General features: G+C 49.0%; 1 protein-coding gene and 1 pseudogene across 1 annotated transcript in view; both read left to right on the top strand.

Moving 5' to 3' along the window:
- Window positions 1-26,462, top strand: part of LOC144249582 (xylosyl- and glucuronyltransferase LARGE1-like) — a 298,477-nt gene that overhangs the window by 124,551 nt on the left and 147,464 nt on the right. Inside the window, exon 4 of the mRNA XM_077791696.1 lies at window positions 18,343-18,447. Coding sequence (XP_077647822.1) covers window positions 18,343-18,447 — 105 coding nt within the window. The remainder of the gene's footprint in view (window positions 1-18,342; window positions 18,448-26,462) is intronic.
- Window positions 3,097-4,255, top strand: LOC144249878 (BH3-interacting domain death agonist pseudogene; annotated as a pseudogene).

The raw sequence follows: 26,462 nt of genomic DNA, 5'->3' as shown, positions 1-26,462 counted from the left end.
GTTTATACATACAGCAATACTAGTGTCTGTTGTTATTCTGCTGCTTGTATTTCTTATTCTAATTTTAGCCTATACTAGATGGAAAGTTATGTAATAGGAATCTTAACATGCTCTTTTTACTTAAAATCTGAAATTAGTATCTTCACTCTCTTACTATAGTAAGTATCTCCACCAAAATAATATACTTATTATTCAATGGATAATAAGTATTTTATTTTGTTTTTCTTCTGGTTTTATTAATTAGGTAGCATTGTTGATTTTCAGTCGGTGCCTTTTAAAATTGTTACCTATTCATTTGCTGTTTTCTAGTCTCACTGTTCTTTCTCACCTTTTAGAAATTACTTCTGGGAAATTTTCCTCTTCCTGAAGTATATCTTTTAAAATGTCCCTTAGTAAGTGTCTGTTGCTAATAAGATCTGGTTTTGATTCTCTGAAAAATGTCTTTATTTTGCCATCCTGATGCATGCTTTCCTTGGCTCTGTAATTCTGGATTGACAGTTATTTTCTCTCTTCCTGGGTGTAATTCCACTCTCTTAAGGCTTACATTGTTTCTGCGGAGAAATCAGCTGACAGTCATTTTTCATTTCTGCAACTTTCTTCTTGATGCCTTTTCAAATATACCTGGTCATTTTTTTTACAGTGTTCTTTCTTTTGTTGCACTTTTTTATATTCTCTATAGTTATCTATTCATGCATAATAAATTACAATAAAACTTAATGGCTTAAAACAAGTCATTTATTATGTCTCAGGGTTTCTGTTCCACAGAAATTCAGGAGGGACTCTGCTAGGCATTTCTAATTTGTGGTCTGTCCTGCAGCTGTAGTCGTATGTCAGTTGGGGCTGCACGATTGGTTTTATGGAGGGTGCACTCACACCACTGCAACTGGGTGGTCGCTGTAGGTGAAGGGCTTTCAGTCTGCCCTGCACAGTGTGTTTCCAGGTATCCTCACAGGATGGAGACTGGCTTCTCCCAAAGTGAGCAAATGGAGCGGGAGGGAGGGCAGGAGAAAGAGAGAGAATGCACTAGGCAGAGGTCATACCCTTATTCAAAAGTCACTTAGCATCATTCCTATCCCATTCAATTTATTAGAAATGAGTGACTGAAACAATTCAATCAATGGGAAGGAGACTCTACCTTTTAAAGTGGAAGGAGCAAAGGAATTTGGAGACATATTTTAGGGCCACATTCTGTGTCCTCTTATTTCTTTAAACATATTGAACACATTTTCCTTATGTTCCAATTAATCCTCTTTGGGAGTCTTAATTCTTCATGCTATTTCTGCAGTGCTGTTTCCTAGTCGGTTTTCTGCTGCTGCTGTGAACTCACCCTCCCTGGAAATTTATTTGTAGGAATTCTTCACATTCAGGTTTTAAAAAACAGTGCTCCAGAATGGATTTATACGTGCTTCTGCCAAGTGCTAGGGTTCACAGTGGTTTTCACATTGACAATCCACAATAAATTCTGGCCCCCAGACTACAGGAGGATGGGCCTTGAGCCAGGCAGTTCCAGTGCCTGCCTGTGCCTTCCAGCAGATGCAAGGCCAAGGCACAGAGCTTCCTGTGCTCTTCTGCAGGACTCCCTCTTCTCCACCAAGGCCGTGACTTTGGAGACTCTGACTTTATCTTTGTTCACCAAGGTGTTCTTGCACAGTCCTGGTCCTGTCTCCTTTTCCCAATTGGTTAAAACCAATGCTTGATATTTCTTGAGATAGATAGGAAGGCTCCCAGCCTAGGCACTACCTTCAATCTGCCTACCTCTCAGAATTTGTACTGTCTTCTATTTCTTCATTGATTCTGAGACTTTACCTCATGTTCTATACACTCACCTGTTCCTTTAACATGCATACATCCATACTTTTTTTAAAAAAAATACACAGTTTTAAGTTTGTTTATTTGTTTTGTTTTGTTTTGGTTTTCATGACAAGGTTCTGGTTTTCAAGTTTTATTGTCTTCTATATTGCCAGACACAGAGGTACCTAGGAAACTCTTTAAAAATAATTCCCTGGTCCATCTCAGTGTTAGGAAATTTGCACATTAGCATCTCCTGAGATGGGGGCCAGGTACATATATTTTTTTTTAAAGCCTCCTAAAGGATCCCAATGCCCGCTACTGCTGAGAGCTAATTATTATAATGAAGACATGGTCCAGAAGCAGTGGAAACTCAGCAGGAGAGCTTAATTCAGCCTATGAAGGCGGGGAAGGCTGGATAGAGGAGGAAATTGCATTTTACTCTTTTTAGACATTCCCTCTCATCCTCTGGCTGCTATAGTTAGCTTTATGTTATGTATGCACCTCCACTTCAGCATCACACCCCATGTTTGAAGGCCCCTGGGAGTGGCCAGAATGGCCATCTCTTCACTGTGTGTGTAGCTTGGGCCTACTTTGCAGTATGGGGCTCCCAGCATTGCTGATGCCCATCCACGCATCTACCCATCACTTGGGCTCACAAGCATCGTGGACTAGCTTCAAGAGTGCATTGTTCTCTAGTGCCATTGTGGGGTATGTGGTTGGCACGTGCCTCATAAGATATGAGGGGAATCTAGCCAGGAAGGTTCTATGACAGAGACAACTGTGAGAAGTCAGATCCCATTCTTGCATGACCCTGAACTATATCAAACCCTGTGATGTGAAAAGAACTTTATTTGACTTCACCCTTCACTTGCTCGTAAAGGACTTTCACTGAGGATGACATCCATGAGCCTCATTGAAAGGAGATGAGCTGTGACATCTGGAGTCATGTGGACCTGGTTTGATCCCAGCTCCACGGCGTCTCAGCAGCTTCTCCACAAGCAGGGGACTTCAAGTTCTCTGCAGATGTTTCCCTTTTCTATTAAATGGAAGGTTATATTTTCTATCTTCTCAGGTTTATTTAGAAGATGAAAGTGAAACAATGTGTCTTAAATGCCCTGTTCACTACACCTGGTGTCTAGTAGACACTTCTGTTTATTATCTTTGCTATGTGGTGCTTTAAAACCCCAAGGAGTGGGTCATCCGGCCCGCGTCCGGGCTCTCTCCGTGCGCTTTGGGGACTTTACCTTGGTGCGGACGCGCCCTGCGCCCGAATTCCCGCGCGGCATCTGGGTGGTGGAGATCTTGGACCTCCGTGAACCAAAACTGAGTTGGAGCTACCAGGTGCTGCCTGTGCCATGGACTCTGAGGTCAGCAATGGTTCAGACCTCAGGAATGAGTACATCACAAACTTGCTGGTGCTTGACTTCCTCCAAAGCTTCTCTGACTGTAAGTTTCACCAAGAGCTGAGAACTCTGGGCCAGGAACTACCTGTGCGAACTTACCTGGAGGGGGAACATGAAGATGAGCTGCAGACTGATGGCAACCGTGCCAGTCTCTTCATGGGAAGAATAGAGGCACATTCTGAAAGTCAAGAAGAAGTTATACAGAACATTGCCCGGCATCTTGCCCAAGTCAGGGATGAAATGGACCGTAGCATCCAGTCAGAACTGGTGAATGAACTGGTGGCACATTTTATGAATGCTGGACTGTCAGAGGAAGACAGAAGCAACTGCCTGGATGCCACCCTGAAAGCAGCAATGCAGACTTACCCTAAACATGGAGAACGAGAAGACCATGCTGATTATGACCATGCTATTGGCCAAAAAGGTGGCCAATCATACACCATCCTTACTCCATGATGTGTTTCGTGCAACAGTCAACTTTATTAACCAGAACCTATTTGCCTACGTGCAGGACTTAGTCAGAAATGAGATGGACTGAATAGATGACTGCAGAAGCACAACAGGCTAAATTTGACGTTGTGACAGCAGTGTAGCTGCCTCCAGAGAGGAGCCATGACCACGTAAATAGACATCTTAGAAAAGAGAGGCCCGGAGAAGAGCTCTTTCTCCCTGATTTCAGGATATTTTCAGCTGGTGACCCATTTAGAAATTTCTACATTGATGTATTTTGGACGAAAAAGTCAACTTGCCCACCTTTGAGTGGGTCTCATCTGCCATCTCCTACATGTGTACCTTGTGCCTTTATCTCAACAGCTTACAGGTTCCCATTTGAAAATTACATTGAAAAATAAGTTGTAAGGCAGAAGGGAAAACATACTTAGTGATTTTTGATTTTTTTTTAATTGCTGTTTATTAAGAAGGAGAACTGCACATACCCCATACATATTTAAATTTCTGCTAAAAGCAGGGCACATTATGTTTCCAAGAGAGTGATAAATATAATCTGTGTGAAATCCCAGCCAAATGGCTCAGAGGTTCTGGACCAAGGTGCTATTCCCAGACCATGGCAAACTCTGGCCTCAACACAGATGTTTAGTTTGATTTCCTTGTGGATTTGGTTTTTGTTTGTTTGTTTTGTTTTTGTTTTTAATATTTTTATCTGTAGATGGACACAATATCTTTATTTTTTTTTATGTGGTGTGGCAATTTGAACTCAGTGCCTGACACATGCTAGGCAAGCGCTCTACTACTGAGCCACAACCCCAGCCCGATTTCCTTGAGTCAAGAGAATTATTTAAAAGGTATCATGACAATATGAGGGCCCATGTAAACCTCTGTGTCCAAAATCAAGCAGCTAAATATATTTTTCCTCTTTCCAAGAAGTCAAGGCTTTGATAACATTTGGAAGCTCATGGAATGCCAGATGTCCTATTAATAAACTTATCATAATTGTTTTCAGCCCCAACCCCCACTGAGTTCATCCAAGCATGGAATCTGCCTCAGGACAGAACAGGCCTCTAGGCATAAAAGACAAACACTGTTAGATTTATCAGTTATGCAGGTGAAGTGCTTCCCCTTCTGAGAGACAGGGTCCAAATAAATACAGGTAACTCCAACTCACTCAGGTAGAACCTTTCCTTTATGGAAGGAAAAGCTTCAGGTTAGCAGTGGTTCAGAATGGGCCTTTCACACCTGGAAGCCACGGTCTAGGTTCCAGTCTGGAAGTGTGGCGATGTGTGTTGGGCCCACATCACTTGTGCAGTAAAGTCCTATGTCTGCAAATGTAATGCTTTGGTCTGGATGTGGTGGTGCACACCTGGAATCCCAGCTCTTCTGGAGGGTGAAACAGGAGGATCAGAAGTTCAAGATCAGCCTATGCAACGTAGTGAGACCCTGTCTCAAAATAAATGAATAGGACTGGGATTGCAGCTCAGTGGTACAGCACCCCTGGCTTCAATCCCCACAACCTGGAAAAAACAACAACAAAAAAATGAACAAACAAAACAATGTGATTACTTGGGGGAGGCTTATGGACAAGAGCACAGAGGGACTAATACACAGTTTCTTCTTAACCAGAAACATTTTTTTCTGTTCCTTAAGAGTTTAAATTTGCTTTTGGAAACTACATGAGTTTGAATTCATCAGAAAAGAAAAATCTCCTATTTTGGTCAGCATTCAGCACACACCACCCTAGGGCTGGGTATGTAGTGTGACCAAAAGGTTACAAATACTCAAAGCAAACAGATACAGCCTGCAGTATGAAGGCCACCATTTGAAATAAATCTTTAAGTGATGCTATTAAAAAAAAAAAAAAAAAACCCAAGGAGTAAGTAGGTATGGGGCCAGGATTATCGTGATATTTTGGTTTGGTTTGGTTTGGGTTTTTTTGCCTTTAGCAAACTTGAGGTCCCCTTATCTCTACATACAAGTCAAGATTAGACTTCTATAGCCACAGGTTGAGCCTCGTCTTCCTTTTTGAATTCAGTTTCTTTTAACGATAGTGATAACTCGAAGCTCACCTATTGGACAAGCTTGTAGCGTCAGGCACCACGTCCGACCCTTTACCAATGTGACCCGTTCTCCTTATAACAAACTGCAAGTCAGTTTTATCAGCCCCATTTGAAACAGAGCAGCCCAAACTCAGAAGGCAAGGATTCTACAAGATTATACCTGTGGCCAGTGGCCAAGATGAGTCACTGAACCAGGATCATGTGTTTGGGTAAGTGGCCGCCTTTCTGAACCATGCACTTCTTTCCCACAATCGCTTCTCAGCCTGGCCTGATGCTGCCTCAGCTTAAGTGGCCTGCGACCTCCTACCTTGCCTCTACATTCTTACCTGTCCTTGAAGAGCCAAGACAAACACACCTGTCTTTTGAGGTCTTCCTCTGGCCCCGTCAGTTGCCAAGAATTATCTTTTGCAAGATGATTCATAAGTGTCTCCTGTGCTTGCTTCTCTGCAGTGTTTTCGAGGTCATTATGTCTTACTTACTTTTTATTTAGCAGGAATCATCCATTATGCTTAATAGATATCGATTAAGTATTTTTTGAGTTAATAACAATTACATGCAGAAAGGTTGTTATTAAGTTTATTTTTAAATACGTTTGTTCTTAAATCTTTAGCAATGCCAGACAAGTGCCTGCCTTCCATTAGTGAAGGAAAAAAGTTGACACACATTGGCCCTAGTGCCTAGCTCTGGTGATAGCTACAGAAGTTGTCAAATTGCAAATGTCCAGGTCAGAGAGCTACTGCACAGCCCGGTTTTGTGAGCTGCAGAATCTTATTCTCCTTGAACAGATCTCCTGTTCCCAGTCCAGGTCTTTGTCTATGCCCCCTACTGAACGTCTTCATTCACACCTGGCACATTCTTCCAAAGCTGCAGAAGGTGACCGAGTGGCATGTTGAGTTCTATTAGCTCAGAGCTGTGGTTGCCTCCACGATCAAGCTCTTTAAAACGATTCATCATGAGGAGACTTACACTTAAGATACTGGGTCACCATCAGTCAAAACTTGCATAAGTGAAATGGAATTAGACTCTCTTGGGAGCTAAAAGGTTGCATTTCTAACAGGTTCTGCCATTTCTGTGATATCTTTCATCCAGTGACACTTCAAGAGAAAGTTAATTGAAATGGAAAAGATCAAGAACAAAGGCAAAAAGCGAAAAGGGCTTTATAAGATGCTTAGGATTGTTCCACACTTTGACGAGGCATGGATGTGGAAGCCACAGGCATACCAAAAACTTTGTTTCAAAACTATTAAGATGATGATATGGATGATGATATGTCCAAAGTCGGCCTGTCTCTACGAAAAATTCAGTGCACCCCAAATAGGCAGTATTGATTCATCAAATAAGGTAGGACAGAGTCCTGTGTCTGTGGGAAACTTGGGGTCCCCAGGGGACTGGTGATCATGTTGAGGTCTTAAGCAGCTTTGAAATAATTGACTGTGGGATCCTGGAGTCAGAATTCAAAAGTGCTTTTGGAATCATTTCATAGGAATGTCTTGTTTCCCTAAAGTGCAGATTCAGGACTCCAAACAACTGGGCCTGGCCCAGAGTACAGGTTTCTCATTGCTTGTTTCTGTTCCTGTCCTGGAGATGGGCATCTCTCCTCCTTTTGAAGACTCTGAAATGCTCTTCTGTCATTTTCCACCTCGTGTCCCTACTGGCTACCTCTTCACTCTCAAGTGGCCTTGAGGCCTGAATCAGGAATAGCCGTCATCCCAGGGGGACGTCCTCTGCCACTCACTGCTAGACTGGTGACCATTTCCAGATGGGGTCCGTGGCCACAGCGCTTGTGTGTGGCCATCTCCCCTGGACAGGTGCACCAGGGCTGCCCTCGTCCTTTCCTGGAGGCCTCAGCACTGGGCCCCTCTGTTCATCTGCCATTCTCTTCTCAGCTGGCCCTCCTCTGAGCAAGAGGTACTTGCCCTTTCTCTTGAAGTGCCACCTCAGTTTTGCTTCCCGAAGCCCTGCTTGTGTGGGGACCACTGGCCGCTGCACCCCGTCCTCTCTGCCCCTTCATCTGCTTTCTTCCCAGGATCTTCTGTGGCCACTTGTGTTTTATCCTGTATCTGTTTGTGATCTCGATCTCCACTAGAATGAAAGTGCTCATGAGACAGACACTTAGTTTTTTGAGTGTTTTTTGTCGTTTTTTACAACTCAGAGCCTGGAACAGTGCTTGGCATCTAGTTAACACTCCACAAATACCTGCTGGATGGACAGGTGTGTGGATGGATGGGCACGTGCATGGATGGGCGCATGCATGAAGGGGCGTGTGGACGGATAGATGGATGGGTGGGTAACAAGTGATGAACAAATGAATGGATGGATTTCTGTTGGAGCTCCAGCTCTGGCTCTTTGTTAAGGATATTTCTGCAGCTGAGCGGTCAATCTTTGCTTAGTGGTTCCCACAGGCCATTGTATTCCCGCTTTGGCTCCCCCTCACTGCCGCCCACCCCCATCTCTGCGACTTTGCCGGACAGAATTGTTTTCTACCCTAAACTTGGACTCCCCATTTAGTCTCCATCAGAAAGGACATCAAACTATTAAAAGGCCAAGTGTCGTGCATTGTTATTGTTGGTTTGACGCCACTTGACTGTGGGTGACCTAAGGCCACACCAGGGGAGGACTCTTTGCTGCCGTAGGTGTGTTGCCATTGGTTTACAAAGGGAGCTTTCTCTCCAAGGAGGACAGCAGAGAGCAGGCTTGTAGAGAGTGTGGTCAGCGGGCTCCCTCTGGACGGGCCTTGCTACAGAACCCAGCTCTTGACCCCAGTGGTTAGTGTATTGGAGTGCTTGCCTGTGGACCTTTGGGTCCTGAAGGAAGCCAGGTCTAGATACACACCCATTCTAGCTCTTCATTTCTAGAGATTACTGATTCTTTTTCTAGGTGTGATATTTTAACCATATAAAGACCCTCTGTACACAGTGTCCTGAGTCAGCCCTGTTAGCACACCTGTGTTAGAACACACCATTCAACCCACCTGTGTGGTGGTGTGCACTGTGGCCCTTGGGAAGCACGCTGTTCCTGGGGAGAAGGATAGCCTGTCTGTGGTCATGTCTCCCAGGGTCCCTCCTAGAGCCTAGTACTGGAGCTTTCCATGAACAGTGAGGCCCAGCTTTTCTCCACACCTTGGCTAACCTCTTGATGAGATGAATACATGTGCAGTAAAAGCAATTAAGTATCTACTACTTAAAGACCCAGAAATGCTGGCTAATAATATTACTCCATCAGAATTCAACAATATTTGACAATTTACATCTCATTTTGCTCTCAATATATTAGACATAGGGTGAATCTTATTATTAATCATTATAAAGAAATAAAAACTAAGTTTAAACATCAAGCAGTTGGGTGCAGGTTGCAGTTAGTAATTGGAAAAGCCAGAATTTAAAATACTGGCCTCATAATCCTGCAAATAAGGACCTTCTCTGCAACCCCAATAGGAAAAATGCAAAGTTTGCTCTCCTTGACCATTGCTGGTAAGGCAGAGGAGTGCCTGCGAGTAGAGTTCTGGAAGATGCCAACACATTGTGTTTTTAAAAAAGAGAGATCCAAAAAGCACAGATAGAGGTGTACTGGACAGAGTCCAGCTTCGCTTCCCTGACGGAGGCCGCGCTCTGAGGTGATGGCAGCCACGCGCTCTGGGACTCAGTGTGATAAAAGCAGCCTTGGAAGGAAGCCCAGCAGCTCGGCATTCCTTTTTTAGTTTTTCCCATTTCCAAAGACCAACGATCACAGGAGGAAGAAGAGAAAAATCGTTATTTGAGATTGAGCAGGCGTTTTTAAGCCACAAATTAAGTTTCAGGCCCACCCAGGGAAGTCTTGAGGGTAGGGTGGGAGCCTTGTTCTTGGATCTTGGCAGATGCTCATTATCTGGACCTATGTTGGATGGCAGACTCCTCTCTGAGTCTCAGGGCTTCCTTTGCTGTTCTCCTGAGGTGCCCTGGGGCAGGATGTGCTCTCCTCTCAGTGCCCTGGGATTACTGCTTCAGGAAATTAAACTCTCTGCTCCCCAGTGGGTAACGAGAACTTTCCAAAGGGTCTTTTCTGCAGCCCCAAGTGGGATTAAAGGGCGGAACAGGGGGGTGGTCAAATGTGCCCTTCTCCTCATCGTGCCTATGTCCCTGGACCCCTCCCCATATTGGCACCACTGTAGCCCTTTCCCAGGAGAGAGAAACATTTCCATTTCAGATGATTTCTAACCCTGAATGGATGGAGACTTCTACAGCACGGTGCTGGGACTACAAGACTCCGCTCCAGGCCTCCTAGCCCCTTGGCCTTGACCAGAGATTTTACTTCTCCAGACCTCAGCTTCTTTTCTGGAGGTTAGAAATCAGGGCAGTGCCTGCCTCCTGGGGGCCCTCGAGGCATTTCTGAGATGGTTCATGGACAGCGCCTATTCCAAGGCCTGGGCCAGGGACTCACAGAGAGCCACCTGCCCTGGGAAGCCCGGTCCCCTCCAGGGAAGCCGTCCACACGTACAAGAACACCTGTGAGATTGTCCAGCAGGAGGGGACACTGAGAAACTCATCATGGGCATAGGATTAAGAAAACTCACAGTGAGTTTGGAAGGGAGCATTGAGGTCACCATGTTCCTGTCTGCTCTGTGGACAGTCCCCGCCTCCTTCTGCAGTACCTGACAGGTGACACCTACCCAGAAAGATCCCCAAGCCGGAATGCATCAGACTCCATGAGGCTATTGTTAAAGATGAAACTGCCAGGCTACTCAGATAGTCTCTGCTTCAGTGAGATTTGAGGTGAGACCTGGAAGATGGCATCCAGGCTCTGGGAGAAGCTCTCTGGAGAATCGGTCCAGAAGGACAGAGACTGGGTCTGTCTTCATCACTACTGTGTCCCTGGTGGTTGGCACAGAGCCTCATGCAGAGAAGGGACTCAGCATGTCCTGCTGGATGAGGGCAGAATCCTGCAGCCTCTTCTAGAATCATCCAGTGTTTGGAAGCTTCTCCTCAGAAAGGCAGCTCCTGTGTGTTCTGGTGACCTCTCCGGGCTCTGTCTGGCCTGCTCATCGTAAGCAAAATCTAATCTTCTTTTCATCTTCACTCACTCAGCCTCTCTGAGGGACACGGAATCTAATTCCTCTCAGAGGGATTAGGTCTCATTCACCGACGTCAGCAAGGGGGGATGCTTTTTCTCCATGGAAAATCAGGGCTGGCAGAGGTCTAAGGTGGGGTGGGGTTGCTTCCTTACCAATGGAAACCCAGGCTCCCTCCCGGGGACATGCTGTATAAACCAGGGTACATGAACCTAGTTGAGAGTCCCACTGCAGCCTGTGACACAGTAGCCATCAGCCTCTCACACATGAGGGAAGTGGAGAACTCCAAGCTGGCTCAGAAGTTCCTGTGCTGTGCATGACCACTGGACTTTGAACCAGGCAAGAATTAGCGCTAATATTCAAAGAAAGAAGCGGCCGCCACATTTGAGAAGCAGAGACGAAAGGAAGCCTGAGCTCAAAGTCAGAGTCAGAGTCCTCGTAGTTCCATGGACCCCGGGTCCCTAAACCCCTCCCTGCCCTCATCGGCTGCATCTGTGGAAGTAGAAGTTTCCAGAGTCATGACTAAAACCTTCGAAACTCCTCTAGGTGTCTGTTACCCCAGAGTGCATTGAGCTGCAGCTGAATTGTCCAAGTAGGAGCTGTGAGACAGGCGAGTTCAGAAATGGTCCCTTTCAATCTATTCAGGGTTGTTTAAATGCCCTTTTGTGTGCATCTTCTCAGGAGATGTTTTATTATTCTGCACCGACTAGCCAGGGCACCTGGGGCTGTGTAGCAGCTCTTTCAGGATGTTTAGTAAATGGCGATATGATACTCTATGTTTTTCTTATTATAGACATCCCTCGCTCAGACACGCACTGAATGGTGTGTTTAAAGGCTTTTCTAGTTGAAAATAGCTTATTAGAATAAATATGAGGTTGGGAGGGCATTGGTGGGTCTCGGTGAGACTCAGGACAGCTTGTGGTTTTAATATTTTAATATTCGCTTGGTTTTATTAGCACAGTTGTTTTGATAGGCAGCCTTTCTCTATACCCAGGAACTTTCCTGGGGGTGGAACAAAGGAGACAGCTCTTTAGGCGTCCTACAGATGAGGCAGGAGCTGCCTATCTCTGGCGTAGTACTGGACAGGGCAGCTGACACACCACCACTTCCCTTCCATTGAGATAGAGCCCACCAGTTACTGATGGGCTGGGCGGTGGGTTGGGCAAAAGATTCACCTTTCCTTCATTCATTCATCCACGCTATACTGGACTCCAGGAGCATTTAAGCACTTTTTGGTGCAGGCGGGGAGGGGGGGTACTGGGGATTGAACTTGGGGGCACTTTACCACTGAGCCACATCCCCAACCCTGTTTTATATTTTATTTAGAGACAGGGTCTCACTGAGTTGCTTAGAACTTCCTGCCTCAACCTCCTGAGCTGCTGAGATTACAAGCACATTTAAGCATTTTAATCAAGAAGGCAAACCATCCAGTGTATACTTTCAAAATATTTCTGTGGCTCAGTAAGCAGAATGGAATGGTGAAGAGCTACCCAGAGGGGAAGGTGACTGGGGACATCTGCTAAGGGACCCCAGAAAGGGAGAGAAAAAGGACATGGCTGAGCAGGGGAGGGGATGAATTCCAGAAATACTCATAGGTAAAATCCGAGGATCTGGTTGTAGGTGGGTGTGAAGAATGGGAAGAGAGTGGTGTCAAGATGGATTCAAAGTCTTTGGGCTCCACAGGCAAGTCAGACCTCGGTGCGCCATTCAGCAGGCCAGGCAGGGCTCAGAGAGCCGAAGAGGACATGATTCTGAATTTGGTCCTGCTTAGGTCAAATTGAAAATCACTGTGAAACGGCCAAAAGGAAACAGTGAGCCCACAGAAGCCTTTAAGAACAAGAGGGTAGGAAACGAAGCCTGGGCTTGGGGTGCAGATTGGCAATTACCTTCCAATTGGTGCTCTCTGAATGAAGCCACTGCAGCAGATTCCGCCGTCCATGGATGAAATGTAGAGCAAGAAGGAAGGGAACCAAGCTCTGGAGTCCGTGTTCACCGGGAGGAAGGGGACGTAGAGAGGGGAGCCCCAGGAAGGAGGCCGGCAGGAATGTTCCCAGGGACATTGGCATCACAGAAGCTAAAGACTCAGAAAGGCAGAGTGGAGTATGGACAGGGGACAGCAGGGCAGGGAAGGGGACAGTGAGGCTGAAGTTTGCATAGTCCAGTTTACACGGCTAACCTTAGCTCCTGAATAGGAAAACGTAGACAGTGTGAACAGTGACAATCCAAAGAGGAAAAGAAGGTCTTGAGCATCTACCATGAGCCAGGTGCTCTGCATGTATTATCCTATTTGATCTGCATATTCATTTCAGAGGTGAGGAGAGGTTTGATTCTTAGCCTTTTGTAAAGAAACTCAGAGTTAGAGTGGTTGTCTCCTAGTCACAGACCTGGGGCTGCAGCCTGTCCTGCCTGAGTTTAAACCCCATCCTTCGGTTCCTGCCTTCTCCCACCCAATGAACCAGCTCCGCCTGACCTTCCCACACCAGTTGCTCCAGGTGGGAGCAGCATCCTCTGCCTCCTGAACAGCAGGAGCCCTGCCTTGAGCCAAAACCTGCAGAAGGAAGGAGAGAGGGGAGTTCCCGGCCTGCAGCCATCCGGCTGGTGACACCGACACCAGGGCCCCGCAGAATACCGGGCTTGTTCTCCTGTCTGGCTGTTAGTGGTGATGTATGAATAAGCAGCGGAGACGGCTTCATTTTCATAAGTTAACTTGTGCCGAGAGTAAGGGAGACAGAGAGCAGCGCAGTCAATCATAACCACAGGGCCAGCTCGGGAAACAATGACAAAGCCTTTTCTGTTAGTCACGGTGTTTTATTGTAATGACTCCTAAGGAGACGAGGTGGGAGGTGCACAATGCTGAGCCGGTCCTCGCACGGTGGCACCCAGGGCATCTCCCCAGGAATCCCCGAGGTTTCCTTCCTAACGGGATGGCAGGCTGAGGATGTGCAAGATCAAGGTTGAGCCTTTGGACTCGGGTCTCTGGAGATCAGGATTTGGATGCCACCAGGCCCATGAGCTTGGATGGCTGTCTCATCTGTACTGTGACAAGGGAGCAGAGGGGACCTCGATGCTGGATGTCTGCTGCACGGCACCCTTACCAGAAAAGCTGTGGGGAAGTTGGGAGCTTGGAGGTCTGCACGGGAGGGTGAGGAGTCATACATGGAACCGAGCGGAGGACTAGGGATTCTGAGGGTCATGCTAACTGCAAGTGAACACGACTCCAGCCTCCAGGCATTCATTGGTAGTGGTTTGAAAAAGCAAAGAACACAGCTTCACTTTCACAAATTAACTTGTGCCTGGAGGAAAAACAACTGCAACTAATTCCGGCCCTATGTACCCTTATCAACTCCACTTTACAAAGGAATGAAGAAACAGACACAGACAGGTTAAATAGCATACCCAGAGACATGCAGCTAGTAAGCGGAGGAGCCAGGATTCAAACCTGGTAGTCTGAACATGACATTCATTTTCTTCACTATTTTGTTGTGTTCAAGAAGTATAGCACTGGAGACCACCCCCCTCCTGAATATTGCTGGTTTATAGGCTGGATTTAGACACCACTTGAGTTTATCTTGTGCCAGTGACGCACAGGTGAACCTGACCTTTGAGGAAGGCAGACAGAGCTTCCAGACCTCTCCATCAGTTATTCCCAAACTTTGACACTCATCTAAATTACCCATGGGTTTGGGTTTTTAGTGCCAATTACTAACTAGTCTCAGGATCAGAATTCATGTTCATGAGTGTTGGGGTCTATAGGAATGAATATAGGGCGCTAAACCCACGCTCACATATACAGATACCGCCCAACTTAGAGGAGCAAGAGCAAAATGTCACCATATTTATTGAAATATGGTGAAACTGGAAGACTCGGCCATGCATCCACAATGGATCCTCCTAAACCCAGAGCCCAGAGTTGCACTTCCCCCAACCCCTCCTGGGACATGCCGAGCATGCTGAGGTCCTCACAGGAGGAAACCTGCCCTATAAACCCACATGATGGAAGAGCAGATTGATGGCAAGCTCTCTGCAACTCTCCAGCTCCCAGAAGAAGGGATGGAAGAGGAAGCGAAGCTGTATAACTTTTCTGAAGTTCACCAGTCAGGCAGCCTCATCCGCACCAATGGGGAGAGAAGGGTTCAGCAGCAGAGGCCAGGAAATCCCCCCTCCAGAAACTAGAGAATCCAAGGAAGCAACCTCCTGATAACTACTAACCTCTAGGTTGTGGCCCTGACTGGTTCTGAACAGAGCCTCCGTTCTTTCTGAAGCACGTGGCCTCCAAACCACACTTGGAGAAACAAAGCTTTGCCATGGCCTAATTGGGCTGGGTGACCGCCAAAGAAAGCTGCATGGCTAGGGGCTCGCTGGCTTTCAGAAGCTGGCCGGTTAGCTTGGACAATGATATTTATAAATAGCGACCAGTTATGTCTGCTTAATGTGTTCCACCCAGTACCGTAAGCACTCAACACATTGGAACAGACATAAGTTATACAGCAGGCAGAGAGAGGTTAGGGGGTTTCCTCAAGGCTGCACAGCAAGCAAAATGTCAGAGCGAGAATGGGAAACAAAGTCTGACCCCGGACTCTGCACCCCTGGCCCCCAGCCGGGCTGCTCCTCGGGTCCTCTGTCCACAGATACCTCTGCCTGGGGGAGGCACTGAGCGGATCACTCAGGGAATCCATTAACCCACACACAGAACTCCACACTGTTGAGACTAAGGAAAATTGCTTCTCCTCATTCCTGTTTTAATAATTGATATAGCAGCAAATGCATCCATTTAAAAGAGCAAAATGAAATCTTAGTGGCAGTTGATTGTTTTGTTTTTCCTCAACCGATGGATATTAAAATTATAACCATTGTGTTACTAAATAAGGATTTTTTTAATGTGAAAAGATTATGGGCTGCCATGAAGGCAGCCCAGGTACAGATGGAGAGCTTTGAATCTTCATCTTGGCAATGCCGGGACTTCGGGGTGTCCCTGCAGATTCTTCCTTCTCTGGAGGGTGAGACCTGGAATTCAAGCCTCAGCCGAGCAGCCGATGGAAGTGCTGTGCTTCACACTGCTGCCTTGTCTTTGCAGTTTTCAACATGGGGAGGCAGAGGCTTGAGCTCACAGAATGGACAATGTGTTGAGGTTGGGGGCACGGGGAGGCTGAACTGCTGAAGACAACACACCCCAACATTAGCCTCATCCCGGTTGAGAGGGGTTTTCCCACCCGAATGAGTAGCTACTTAGTGATTCTACTAATGTCTTAGTAGCAGACAGAGGCTAAACACCTACTGTGTGTCAGATACTCTGCAATCCTTGCCTTGTAGACCAGTGCAGGAGATGGATATTTAACAAATAGGGTGTCACTGGGCCTCAATACTGCCCACTTGGTCCTTTAAAGGGCCTGAGTCACCTGAAGATAAAAATACCCACAGGAAGTACTGGGTAGAGATGTCTGTCACCTCATGTGGTCAAAGATAAAGGAACTTGGTTGTTCGTGGGGCATCAAAGCTAGAGACAAGCCACAGAAGAACTGTGGGCAGGGTTTGGCAGGGGCAAGGACAGTTCCTGCCCAGGGCCAGCTAAATAAGCAAGAGAGAGGTGACCACACAAGCTAGAAAAAACATATTTTCCTTTTGGCAGGAATGAAGTGTGGCTAGTGGAGGATTTGAGGAAGAAGATTGAGACTCCAAATCAATGTGGGGGGGTGCAACAATACAGAATTTGGATTCTGATGTCTGAAGATGTCCTTAGCTGGGATTCAGTTGGCCACCCTTAATTCAGTGAAAGCTCATTCCCTTTCTTCAGTTCTTCATGTATGACACATTTTAACATGCCAGAAGAACAGGTAATACCAACCGGGGCCCCTAAAACCATTGTGATACCAACCTGGGCTCCTTAGCCATCGAGAGTCATCTCTCCCAAGCACCCCTTTGTGATCCACAGTTACTAAGTGAGGTCTGCAGCTGGTCATCGCGGACACTGCCCCTGAGCTAAGGACACCAGGCTTTCCTTCTAGGTCTATCTAACCGTTTTGCACACACATCCCAAACCTAGTTAGTTCATGTGGAATTGATTGGTGCTTGCCCTCCCTGAATTGGGGATGCATTTTTCTGAGGGATTCTACAAGTTTTGGATATGATCAGGCACAATGACAAAGTGGGCGGGCGGCAGTATTTTTCCCATGCCTCTAGTTTATGTATTTGTGCTAAGGTGATGATTTAGATAGGAGCCCAATAAATTGTTCAAATAAATTACACCAAACCCACACACCGTCATCTCAGGGAGGTGTCATCCTACCAAGGAGGCCCTATATCACCCAGCATGGTATTCCACAAGGACCCCTGTGTTTTCTGAACATGCAGCAGGCTTTCCTTGGGTCAGAGAGTTCTTTGTTATTTCTCAGATTGGCCAGCATCCTAAGAAATTGCCCTTCGGAAGACTTCAGCCGGTTGTGGAAGACAGTGATGATTCAATGTGCAACTTTTAGCAAGTTCCTTAAACTCTTTGTTTCAGTTTCCCTTTCTATAAAACATCAATGCATGATGCCTACCTCAAACTTTTGTCACAGAGGTAAGCAATAATGCACTCAGTCAAGAAGACCTGCAGTCAGGTAATATGTAATTAATTATACCCAAGCTCCTGCAGGAATTGTGAAATCCACTCTCCCAGTCGGTCAAATGATGTTGATGACAATTCTTAGAGAATGCCATCTGCAAGTGGCAGGCCAGATTCATCTAAAGGAGGCCTATGTGGAGGGCCCAGTGACTGGCTCCCACCCACACCCCGGCATCAGCATCCTAAGAGATGCACTGCAAGCCCCACCCACCTGAGAAGCTGAGGTGCCACAGAGACAAGACCAATGTCACAGCCCAGCTCTGGGCACCCAGGTGCAATCATCCCTCTAGACTACACTCCTATGTGGATGTGATTCTTGTTGACAGAAGACATGGATTTATTTATTTGTGTTTTGTTTGTTTGTTTATTGATGGTGCTGAGTATCACTCCCAGGGCCTGTGCATGCTGAGCAGGAGCTTTGCTAGGCAGCCACAATAAATCTATTTTGGAGGAAGCAATGAGTTTGAGCACAAAACCATCGTAAGCAGCTGATCACAAGGTGGCTCTTTTCCTTGGTCTCATCTCTCCAACCACGGATCATTCCCTCCTCTCTGATAGGAGAAAACCATCTTGGTCCATGCTCAGAAAACAGATCAATTAATACACAGTGGGAAATATTGGACTTGGAATGATTGAAGACTAGTGTGTCCCATGATTTCTGGAATGAACACGCTTCCTTATGTGAGTGAATGAATAGCCGTGGATTCGGGCTAGGTCACAGATAACCTGGGTAACCTTGCACAGAGTCCTGCACTGCTCTGGGATGCAGTCTTTCCTCCATGAAATGGGGAATAATAAATCAGGTGCCTGGTGGCAAGGATAACATGCGTTAACTCAGACTGAACAGGTAGGTCGGTATGTGGTACTTAGGAGACCGCCCCGTGAACGGAAGCTATGGTAATGATGACCTGTCACCGTTGATCCCTGTGATCAGTAGTCCTCACTGGTCCTGATGCTGTGGTCCTCCTAAGCCTTTGTATTCTCTGTTTACAGGTCAGCAGGTCCTGGGCTTGGTAGAGAACCAGAGTGACTGGTACCTTGGAAACCTGTGGAAAAATCACCGCCCGTGGCCAGCCCTTGGGAGGGGCTACAACACAGGTGAGTCTCCAGGGTGGTGTGGGCAGGGGGTCCAGAGGGACCTGTGCTGTAGGTATTCAGGATTTGTCTCATTGCTTGTGTTCACTTATGGGATGAGGAAGTAGCAGAGGTCATGTAACCTCTTAAATTTTCTTAATATTGCATTGGCTAAAGCATGTCATGTGGCCATTCCATCCTGTGAAGGGGAGGGCAGGTACCACCTACTGTGCACCTGGCCAGAGAAAAGGCAGACCTTTGGAAATCAGTACTTCTGAGCACACAGTGTGTTGTCTAAAATCAGATCCTTTATTCCACCTTCCACCACCCCAAACTTGCTTCTTCCGTTTCCCTTTTGGTTCATTCATTCCACTGTTCCATTTCCATATCATTCGCTCTTTCCTCTGTGCTTTATCTGACTGCTTGCTGGGTCCTAGGCCCCAAGCTGGCGTTAGACATACTCTGTGACCTCATGGAGTGAGTGAGCATGGAACTCCAGCAACCTGCCCCACCAGGCTCAGTGCCTGCCAGTGTCTGGCTGTGGAGGCCTCTGGGTCCTCTGCCTCTCCCTCCCATTTCCCTGCTGTGGCTCCCTGCCCGTCAAGCATGCCCATCTTTTTCATAATTAGAACTTGGAGCTCAGGGAGCAATGGGGTAAGTCAAGCCAAGATAGGAGGGACTCAACATCTGAGTCCAGCAAGTATTCGGGTTAGGGACAGGTGTCTGGGGACAGGCACAGACACCTGAAGATGCTATGCAAAGCCTATTCTGGAAGCTAAAGCCAATCTGTAGTGAGAAAAGCCAAAAAGTCAACTCTGAACCCTGATGTGCAACTCCAGAAAAGTTGAATAAAAACATGGGCTCGCAGCGGGAAAAGGACACGAGACAGAGACCGAGTTGACAGTCCAGTAATATAGTCAGAATGGGTCAGAGCTGGAGGAGGACAAGGAGAGGCCAGGGGATGTCCTGAGCAGTCAGATGTGCAGCCACGGAGCCCTGTGTGGAGGCTGGGCAGCGTTCCTCCTGGCATGGTCACCTGAGTGTCACTTTTTGGGCATATGGAGGTCACCTTGGAAGAACTGTAACCACCCACCCTTGTCAGGAGGCTCCCCTGCTGTGTTGGGCATTAACCCTTTAGTTGCTGTATAGCTGGGAACTCTGAGGGGTCCCTGAGAGGGGCCTGGATGGGGAAAGGGACTGAAAAGAATCAGCGGCGGTAGGGAAGTGCTTCAGCTTTTCAGTAGCAGGGGAGGCTGTGCCTCTAGGGCCTCTACCAGCTGAGTGAGAGCCAGGCTCTCTGCCAGGTGCTGCATGGGCGATAATCTCATTTGATCCTCACTCTCACCCGTGAGGCAGGCTCTCTGCTTATCTCTGTTTTCTCCTAGAGGAAACCGAAGCTTCGAGTTTAAGGAGCCTGGTGTTCACTACTGACCTTCCTAGCTTGAACTTTAAGGGCTTCAGCATCAAACACTTTCTGAAAATGGAGAATCCCGGACTCTGCCCTTTAAGAGCCTGGTTGGGTCTGTTGGAGGAGCCCAGGATCCTGCCTGCAGGCGGCCTGGAGAAGCCAACCAAGGAAAAACGAGAGGGCTCTGTGTGCTCTCCACCGGGAAGGAGAAGGGCACCCGAGCTTGTTTGGGTGGGAGAAGGGACATCTCGGATAGATCCTGGTGTGTCCATTTAGCTTCTGGGCCTCCAAACACACAATAATAGGGAATGGCCCAGGGGGAGGCAGCATGGGGCCTTGGTTGTCTGTTGGAAACAACAAGCCTCTGGTCATCGATGTGGGCTTTCAGGGAAAGGAAAAAGGTAGCGCCCTGGAGAATTTATTATGAGAAACATGGTGTGTCCCTTATTTGCTGCAGAGTGTGGAGATGGGAGGCACCTGAGCCAACCCAGCTCTTACTTGACATGCCCAGGCGGTGAGTCGCTGCCCTCCTGGCTGGGACTAAAAGGGCAAAGCAGATGGAGGAAAGCCCTGTTAGGAGCCATGTGTCCATTTAAATCACGCCAGTGATACCAGGTGATCCTTGTAAAAGGATTTATGCAACACTGAGATGCACTGGCTCTCCTGATGGAGATTTGTTATTTTAAGACCAAGAATTGTGGCACACATCAGCAGATGAGTCATCCAGACATTTAGGTTCTCATGGAAATTGAGGACTCTGCCAGAGGGAACCTGCCACCCTGAATCCCAGCCATCTCGGCCATGCAAACAGGGTCTCTCCAGCAAAGGCACTGTGGTGTTTTCAGCATGATGTTGGGGGGCGTTAGAACACCTGGGTTAGGACCATGTCAGGGCCACTTGTCCTGCATGAGCAAGGTCACTTGCTCCATGTGTTTGAACCTCTTTCCTTCATTGTAAAGTAGGATGATAACACTGAGCGTATGAAGATCTCCAAGTTAGGAAGTCATCGAAGGAGCCTAGCCTTCTGTTTGGCACGTAGTAATCCATTGCATTTTTCTACCACTTATTCAGTCAGGGCATGAGATCCACCCTCCCTGAAAACGATGGGATGGCTACGTAGCTAAGTGCACTTTGCTAAGGTCTCCCAAGCCCTCAGGTCAAAAGCAGCCAGTAAGTTTTTCTGTTTTGCCCCAAAATAAAGCAGCCACTTTTGACATTTCTGTCTCATCTCTTCACTCTCTGGAAAAGGGGTTAGCTTTTCATATTATTTTAAGAAGAAAATGCCTATTTTAGTTCATTGATCAGCTTCCTGACCATTTTATGAAGCAAATTTCCAGAAAATGCATGAGCCATTTCAGTTGGATAATCTGCCTTCAAGACCTGACTTGGTCACTTTTAGACTCTCTGCCTTTTGGAGAGCTTCTCCAAGCTCAGCAAGCTCGGACCTCCTCATCTGTTACCCAGCTGAGAATCCTGCCTGGGAGCAGGCCCTGTGGCTCTGTGGTGGCAGAGCAGCCGCAAGTGCCAGTAACCAGAGCACTTCAGGAACTTGTAGTTTTTATTTCTCTTCCTGACCCTATCCTGAGTAACCGTTTGCAAATATTCAGATTCAGCCCAGGCATCGATATGCATGATCCTTCTTGAACCCTAGAATTATCTGGTAAAGTAGCATTTCTCCTTAAATGATCCGGCGTGGTTCCCACTTCCTCTGTTTTTGTTTTTCCCTTTCTCAAAGGACCCCAAAAGTTTAGGGAGATGCACTCTTCCTCTCCCCTTTCATCTTAAGGGGATGTCACTTATTTCTATATGAAGGAGGCTACTAAGCCATAGCAGCTGTGGATGACCAGGCAGATCCCAGCACCAGCTCTTGCCCATAATGGTTCAGGTGGACTTAAGGGCACCTCTCACATCCTTGCACAGAGAAGGTCCATCCCCACTGTATCCATGTGTCAGTCACCTCCTAGGAGCAAGAAGCTGTCATTCACAGAGCATGCAGCTGTCAGCAGGACTTCAAAAAAAAAAAAAAAAAACAGGATTTTAACAGTCTTATTAAGATTCAACTCATTTCAGTTTATAAGCTGACGGGTAAATATCTTAAAAAGCGAACATCAGCCAAGGAGCGGAGAGGAAGGAGGGCTGAAGGGAGCGGAGAGGGCAGGGTGAGGTGAGGGAGGCAGGTGGGGGAACAAGGTGGCAAGTTCACAGCTAAGCCGGTTGGCACAGGATCCCAGAGGTAACTGGAGGAGCAGGTGTGTCCTCCCAAGATGAAGGGCATCATGTTAGCCAGAAGACTTTCAAACACAACTTAAGAATAAAATACGGGGGGATCCAACATGGCGGCTGGCGAGCAGGCAGCATTTTCTATACCTCCGCAGTAACGGGATCAGAGAGACACATAAATACACTTGCATGGGACATGCTGAGGAACTTCTAACAATTTTCCACTGAAAGGAGACCTGCCGATAACTAGTAAGTCTGTGGGAGGGGTCAGTTGGTCCCAGGTGAGTGAATCTCCGCAACGCGGATCAGGGACACAATCCCGCCGGCCACCGCTGAACTGCAGCGAACATAGGAACCTACTGGGCCCCGCAGGCCTGAGTCTGTGAACTGACTCTAGCGGCTTGGTGCTAGGATCCACACTCCTAACACCCCACCCCACCCCCAGCCAGTTCGGAGCAAAGCGGACCAGGGACACAACCCCGCGGGCTGGCCACGGGCGGCGGCCAGACTGGGCCCCGCAGGCTTGAGTCTGTGAACGGCCTCTGGCGGTCCAGCGATAGGATCCACATTCCTACCACCCCACCCCCAGCCGGCTCGGTGCATCGCAGATCAGGGACACAATCCCGCCGGCCGCCGCTGAACTGCAGCGAACATAGGAACCTACTGGGCCCCGCAGGCCTGAATCTGCGAACTGACTCTAGCGGCTTGGTGCTAGGATCCACACTCCTAACACCCCACCCCACCCCCAGCCAGTTCGGAGCAAAGCGGACCAGGGACACAACCCCGCGGGCTGGCCACGGGAGGCGGCCAGACTGGGCCCCGCAGGCTTGAGTCTGTGAACGGCCTCTGGCGGTCCAGCGATAGGATCCACATTCCTACCACCCCACCCCCAGCCGGCTCGGTGCATCGCAGATCAGGGACACAATCCCGCCGGCCGCCACTGAACTGCAGCGAACATAGGAACCTACTGGGCCCCGCAGGCCTGAATCTGCGAACTGACTCTAGCGGCTTGGTGCTAGGATCCACACTCCTAACACCCCACCCCACCCCCAGCCAGTTCGGAGCAAAGCGGACCAGGGACACAACCCCGCGGGCTGGCCACGGGAGGCGGCCAGACTGGGCCCCGCAGGCTTGAGTCTGTGAACGGCCTCTGGCGGTCCAGCGATAGGATCCACATTCCTACCACCCCACCCCCAGCCGGCTCGGTGCATCGCAGATCAGGGACACAATCCCGCCGGCCGCCACTGAACTGCAGCGAACATAGGAACCTACTGGGCCCCGCAGGCCTGAGTCTGTGAACTGACTCTAGCGGCTTGGTGCTAGGATCCACACTCCTAACACCCCACCCCACCCCCAGCCAGTTCGGAGCAAAGCGGACCAGGGACACAACCCCGCGGGCTGGCCACGGGCGGCGGCCAGACTGGGCCCCGCAGGCTTGAGTCTGTGAACGGCCTCTGGCGGTCCAGCGATAGGATCCACATTCCTACCACCCCACCCCCAGCCGGCTCGGTGCATCGCAGATCAGGGACACAATCCCGCCGGCCGCCACTGAACTGCAGCGAACATAGGAACCTACTGGGCCCCGCAGGCCTGAGTCTGTGAACTGACTCTAGCGGCTTGGTGCTAGGATCCACACTCCTAACACCCCACCCCACCCCCAGCCAGTTCGGAGCAAAGCGGACCAGGGTCACAACCCCGCGGGCTGGCCACGGGCGGCGGCCAGACTGGGCCCCGCAGGCTTGAGTCTGTGAACGGCCTCTGGCGGTCCAGCGATAGGATCCACATTCCTACCACCCCACCCCCAGCCGGCTCGGTGCAAGGCAGATCAGGGACACAATCCCGCCGGCCGCCGCTGAACTGCAGCGAACATAGGAACCTACTGGGCCCCGCAGGCCTGAGTCTGTGAACTGACTCTAGCGGCTTGGTGCTAGGATCCACACTCCTAACACCCCACCCCACCCCCAGCCAGTTCGGAGCAAAGCGGACCAGGGACACAACCCCGCGGGCTGGCCACGGGCGGCGGCCAGACTGGGCCCCGCAGGCTTGAGTCTGTGAACGGCCTCTGGCGGTCCAGCGATAGGATCCACATTCCTACCACCCCACCCCCAGCCGGCTCGGTGCATCGCAGATCAGGGACACAATCCCGCCGGCCGCCGCTGAACTGCAGCGAACATAGGAACCTACTGGGCCCCGCAGGCCTGAATCTGCGAACTGACTCTAGCGGCTTGGTGCTAGGATCCACACTCCTAACACCCCACCCCACCCCCAGCCAGTTCGGAGCAAAGCGGACCAGGGACACAACCCCGCCGGCTGGCCAGGGGCGGCGGCCAGACTGGGCCCCACAGGCTTGAGTCTGTGAACGGCCTCCGGCGGTCCAGCAATAGGATCCACATTCCTACCACCCCACCCCACCCCCAGCCGGCTTAGAGGCGGCCAGACCAGGCTCCGCAGGCCTGAGTCTGTGAACTGCCTCTAGCGGTTTGGCGCTAGGACTTTGGCAGCGCTTAGTGCTGAGTTCCAGCTTTCAGACAGAGGAGAGAAGCGGTCCAGTTGGGTTCCAGACACCGGTCGGACCACAGAGGAGGACAGCAGCCGCCATTTCGGAGAGATGATGTAATCATCCCCATGTTCTATTGATCTCAGCTCATCCAGCGACGGAACAGGTGATTTCAGGCTGGTAGTTGCCTGCGTCTAGCAGACAGATTTCTAGCTCAGGCTCGGGACTGGGGATCTTGTGGAGAATACTCCTAGAGGCTCATGCCTGGCAAGGCGTGTACCGGGCACTGAGCAGCTGGATTCTGGTTCCCGGGGCTAACCTGGCCCAGGTCTGAGGAAACTGCGGAGACTGCCGGTGGAGGCCAGCTCCAAGTGGAGCGTGCGCTGAGCTAGGGGCGACTGGGTTCTGACTCCCGGAACAGTTTTGGCCCGGGGCTAGGGAACCCGTGGGGGTCGCTCGCTGGAGCCAGCTCCCAGCGGAGAGTGTATTGAGATAGGAGAGGCGGGTTCTGGCTACCGAAGCTGCTTTGACCCAAGGCTAGGGAACCAGCGGTGTCTGCTTCTCAGTCAGGGTCCTGTTGGGTGCTGTGGGGGCAGAGTGGAGCTTCCACCTGCACCCAGAGCAGGCCAAGTGACCCGCCGGCGTGGTAGCATGACACCCCAAACGCAGCTGGGTCTGAAGAGAGTAGCCGCCCACGCCTAGAATAGGACCAGCGGCCCCGCGAAGCGGTAGCCAAGTAACCTCATTTGGAGTAGGGGCTGTGCAGAGCGTGCAGGCAGACCTGCGGCCCACTGGCAAGACAGGCCAGGTAGCTTGCCAGAGTGGTGGACACGTAACACCGAGGCAGTTGCGGCACACTGGTTGGAGTGGGGGCGGAGCAGGGTCGCCGCCCGGGTCCGGAGGGGGCCCAGCGACCCGTTGGAGAGGTAGTCAGGTACTCCCATTGGGAGTGGGGGCTGTGCAGAACTGTGACCCACCGGCCTAGAAGTATGCCAGCGTGGTAGACTCGTCACACCAATTGGAGTGGGGACCCAGCAGAGCCGCCACCCACATCCAGATCAGGACCTACGACCCCAGGGCGTGGTAGTTACGTTACCACAATTGGAGTGGGGGCAGAGCAAAGCCGCCTCCTGTGCCCGCAGGGGGGGGCAGACCTGTGACCGATCAGCGTGATAGATAGACCACCATAATTAGAGGAGGAGCACAGCCACTACCCACCCTGCAAGGGAGACTTTCCAACTATACAAGAGCAACATAAATAAATAGGGGGTAAATTTCAAAAACACAACAGTTGCACCAAGCAGAAAGAAACGCGAGCAGTATGAAAAGACAAGGAAAGAAAGGACCACAAGCAATGCAGGTCAACTCAACTTTAGAAGAGGTAATAGCTGCAACAGATGGAATATCAGATAAAGAGTTCAGGATATATATGCTTCAGATGATCTGGAGTCTCAAGGAAGACATGAGACAGCAAAATCAGACAATGAAAGATCACATTGACAAACAAATCCAGGAAGTAAAAGATCAATTTCACAGGGAGATAGAAGTAATAAAAAACAAACAAATAGAAATTCTAGAAATGCAGGAAACAATAAACCAACTTAAAAACTCAATTGAGAATACTACCAGCAGAGTAGATCACTTAGAAGAGAGAACATCAGACAATGAAGACAAAGTATTTCAGCTGGAAAAGAACATAGACAGCTCAGCAAGTCTGCTAAGAAACCATGAGCAGAACATCCAAGAATTATGGGACAATATCAAAAGACCAAATTTAAGAGTCATTGGGATACAGGAAGGCACAGAGCTCCATGCCAAAGGAATAAACAGTCTATTCAGTGAAATAATACGAGAAAACTTCCCAGAATTGAAGATTGAGACAGAATCCCAAATCCTAGAAGCCTACAGGACGCC

This window comes from Urocitellus parryii, chromosome 12, assembly GCF_045843805.1.
Source record: "Urocitellus parryii isolate mUroPar1 chromosome 12, mUroPar1.hap1, whole genome shotgun sequence".
NCBI classification, from domain to species: domain Eukaryota; kingdom Metazoa; phylum Chordata; class Mammalia; order Rodentia; family Sciuridae; genus Urocitellus; species Urocitellus parryii.
This window is presented reverse-complemented; position numbering and strand designations above follow the sequence as displayed.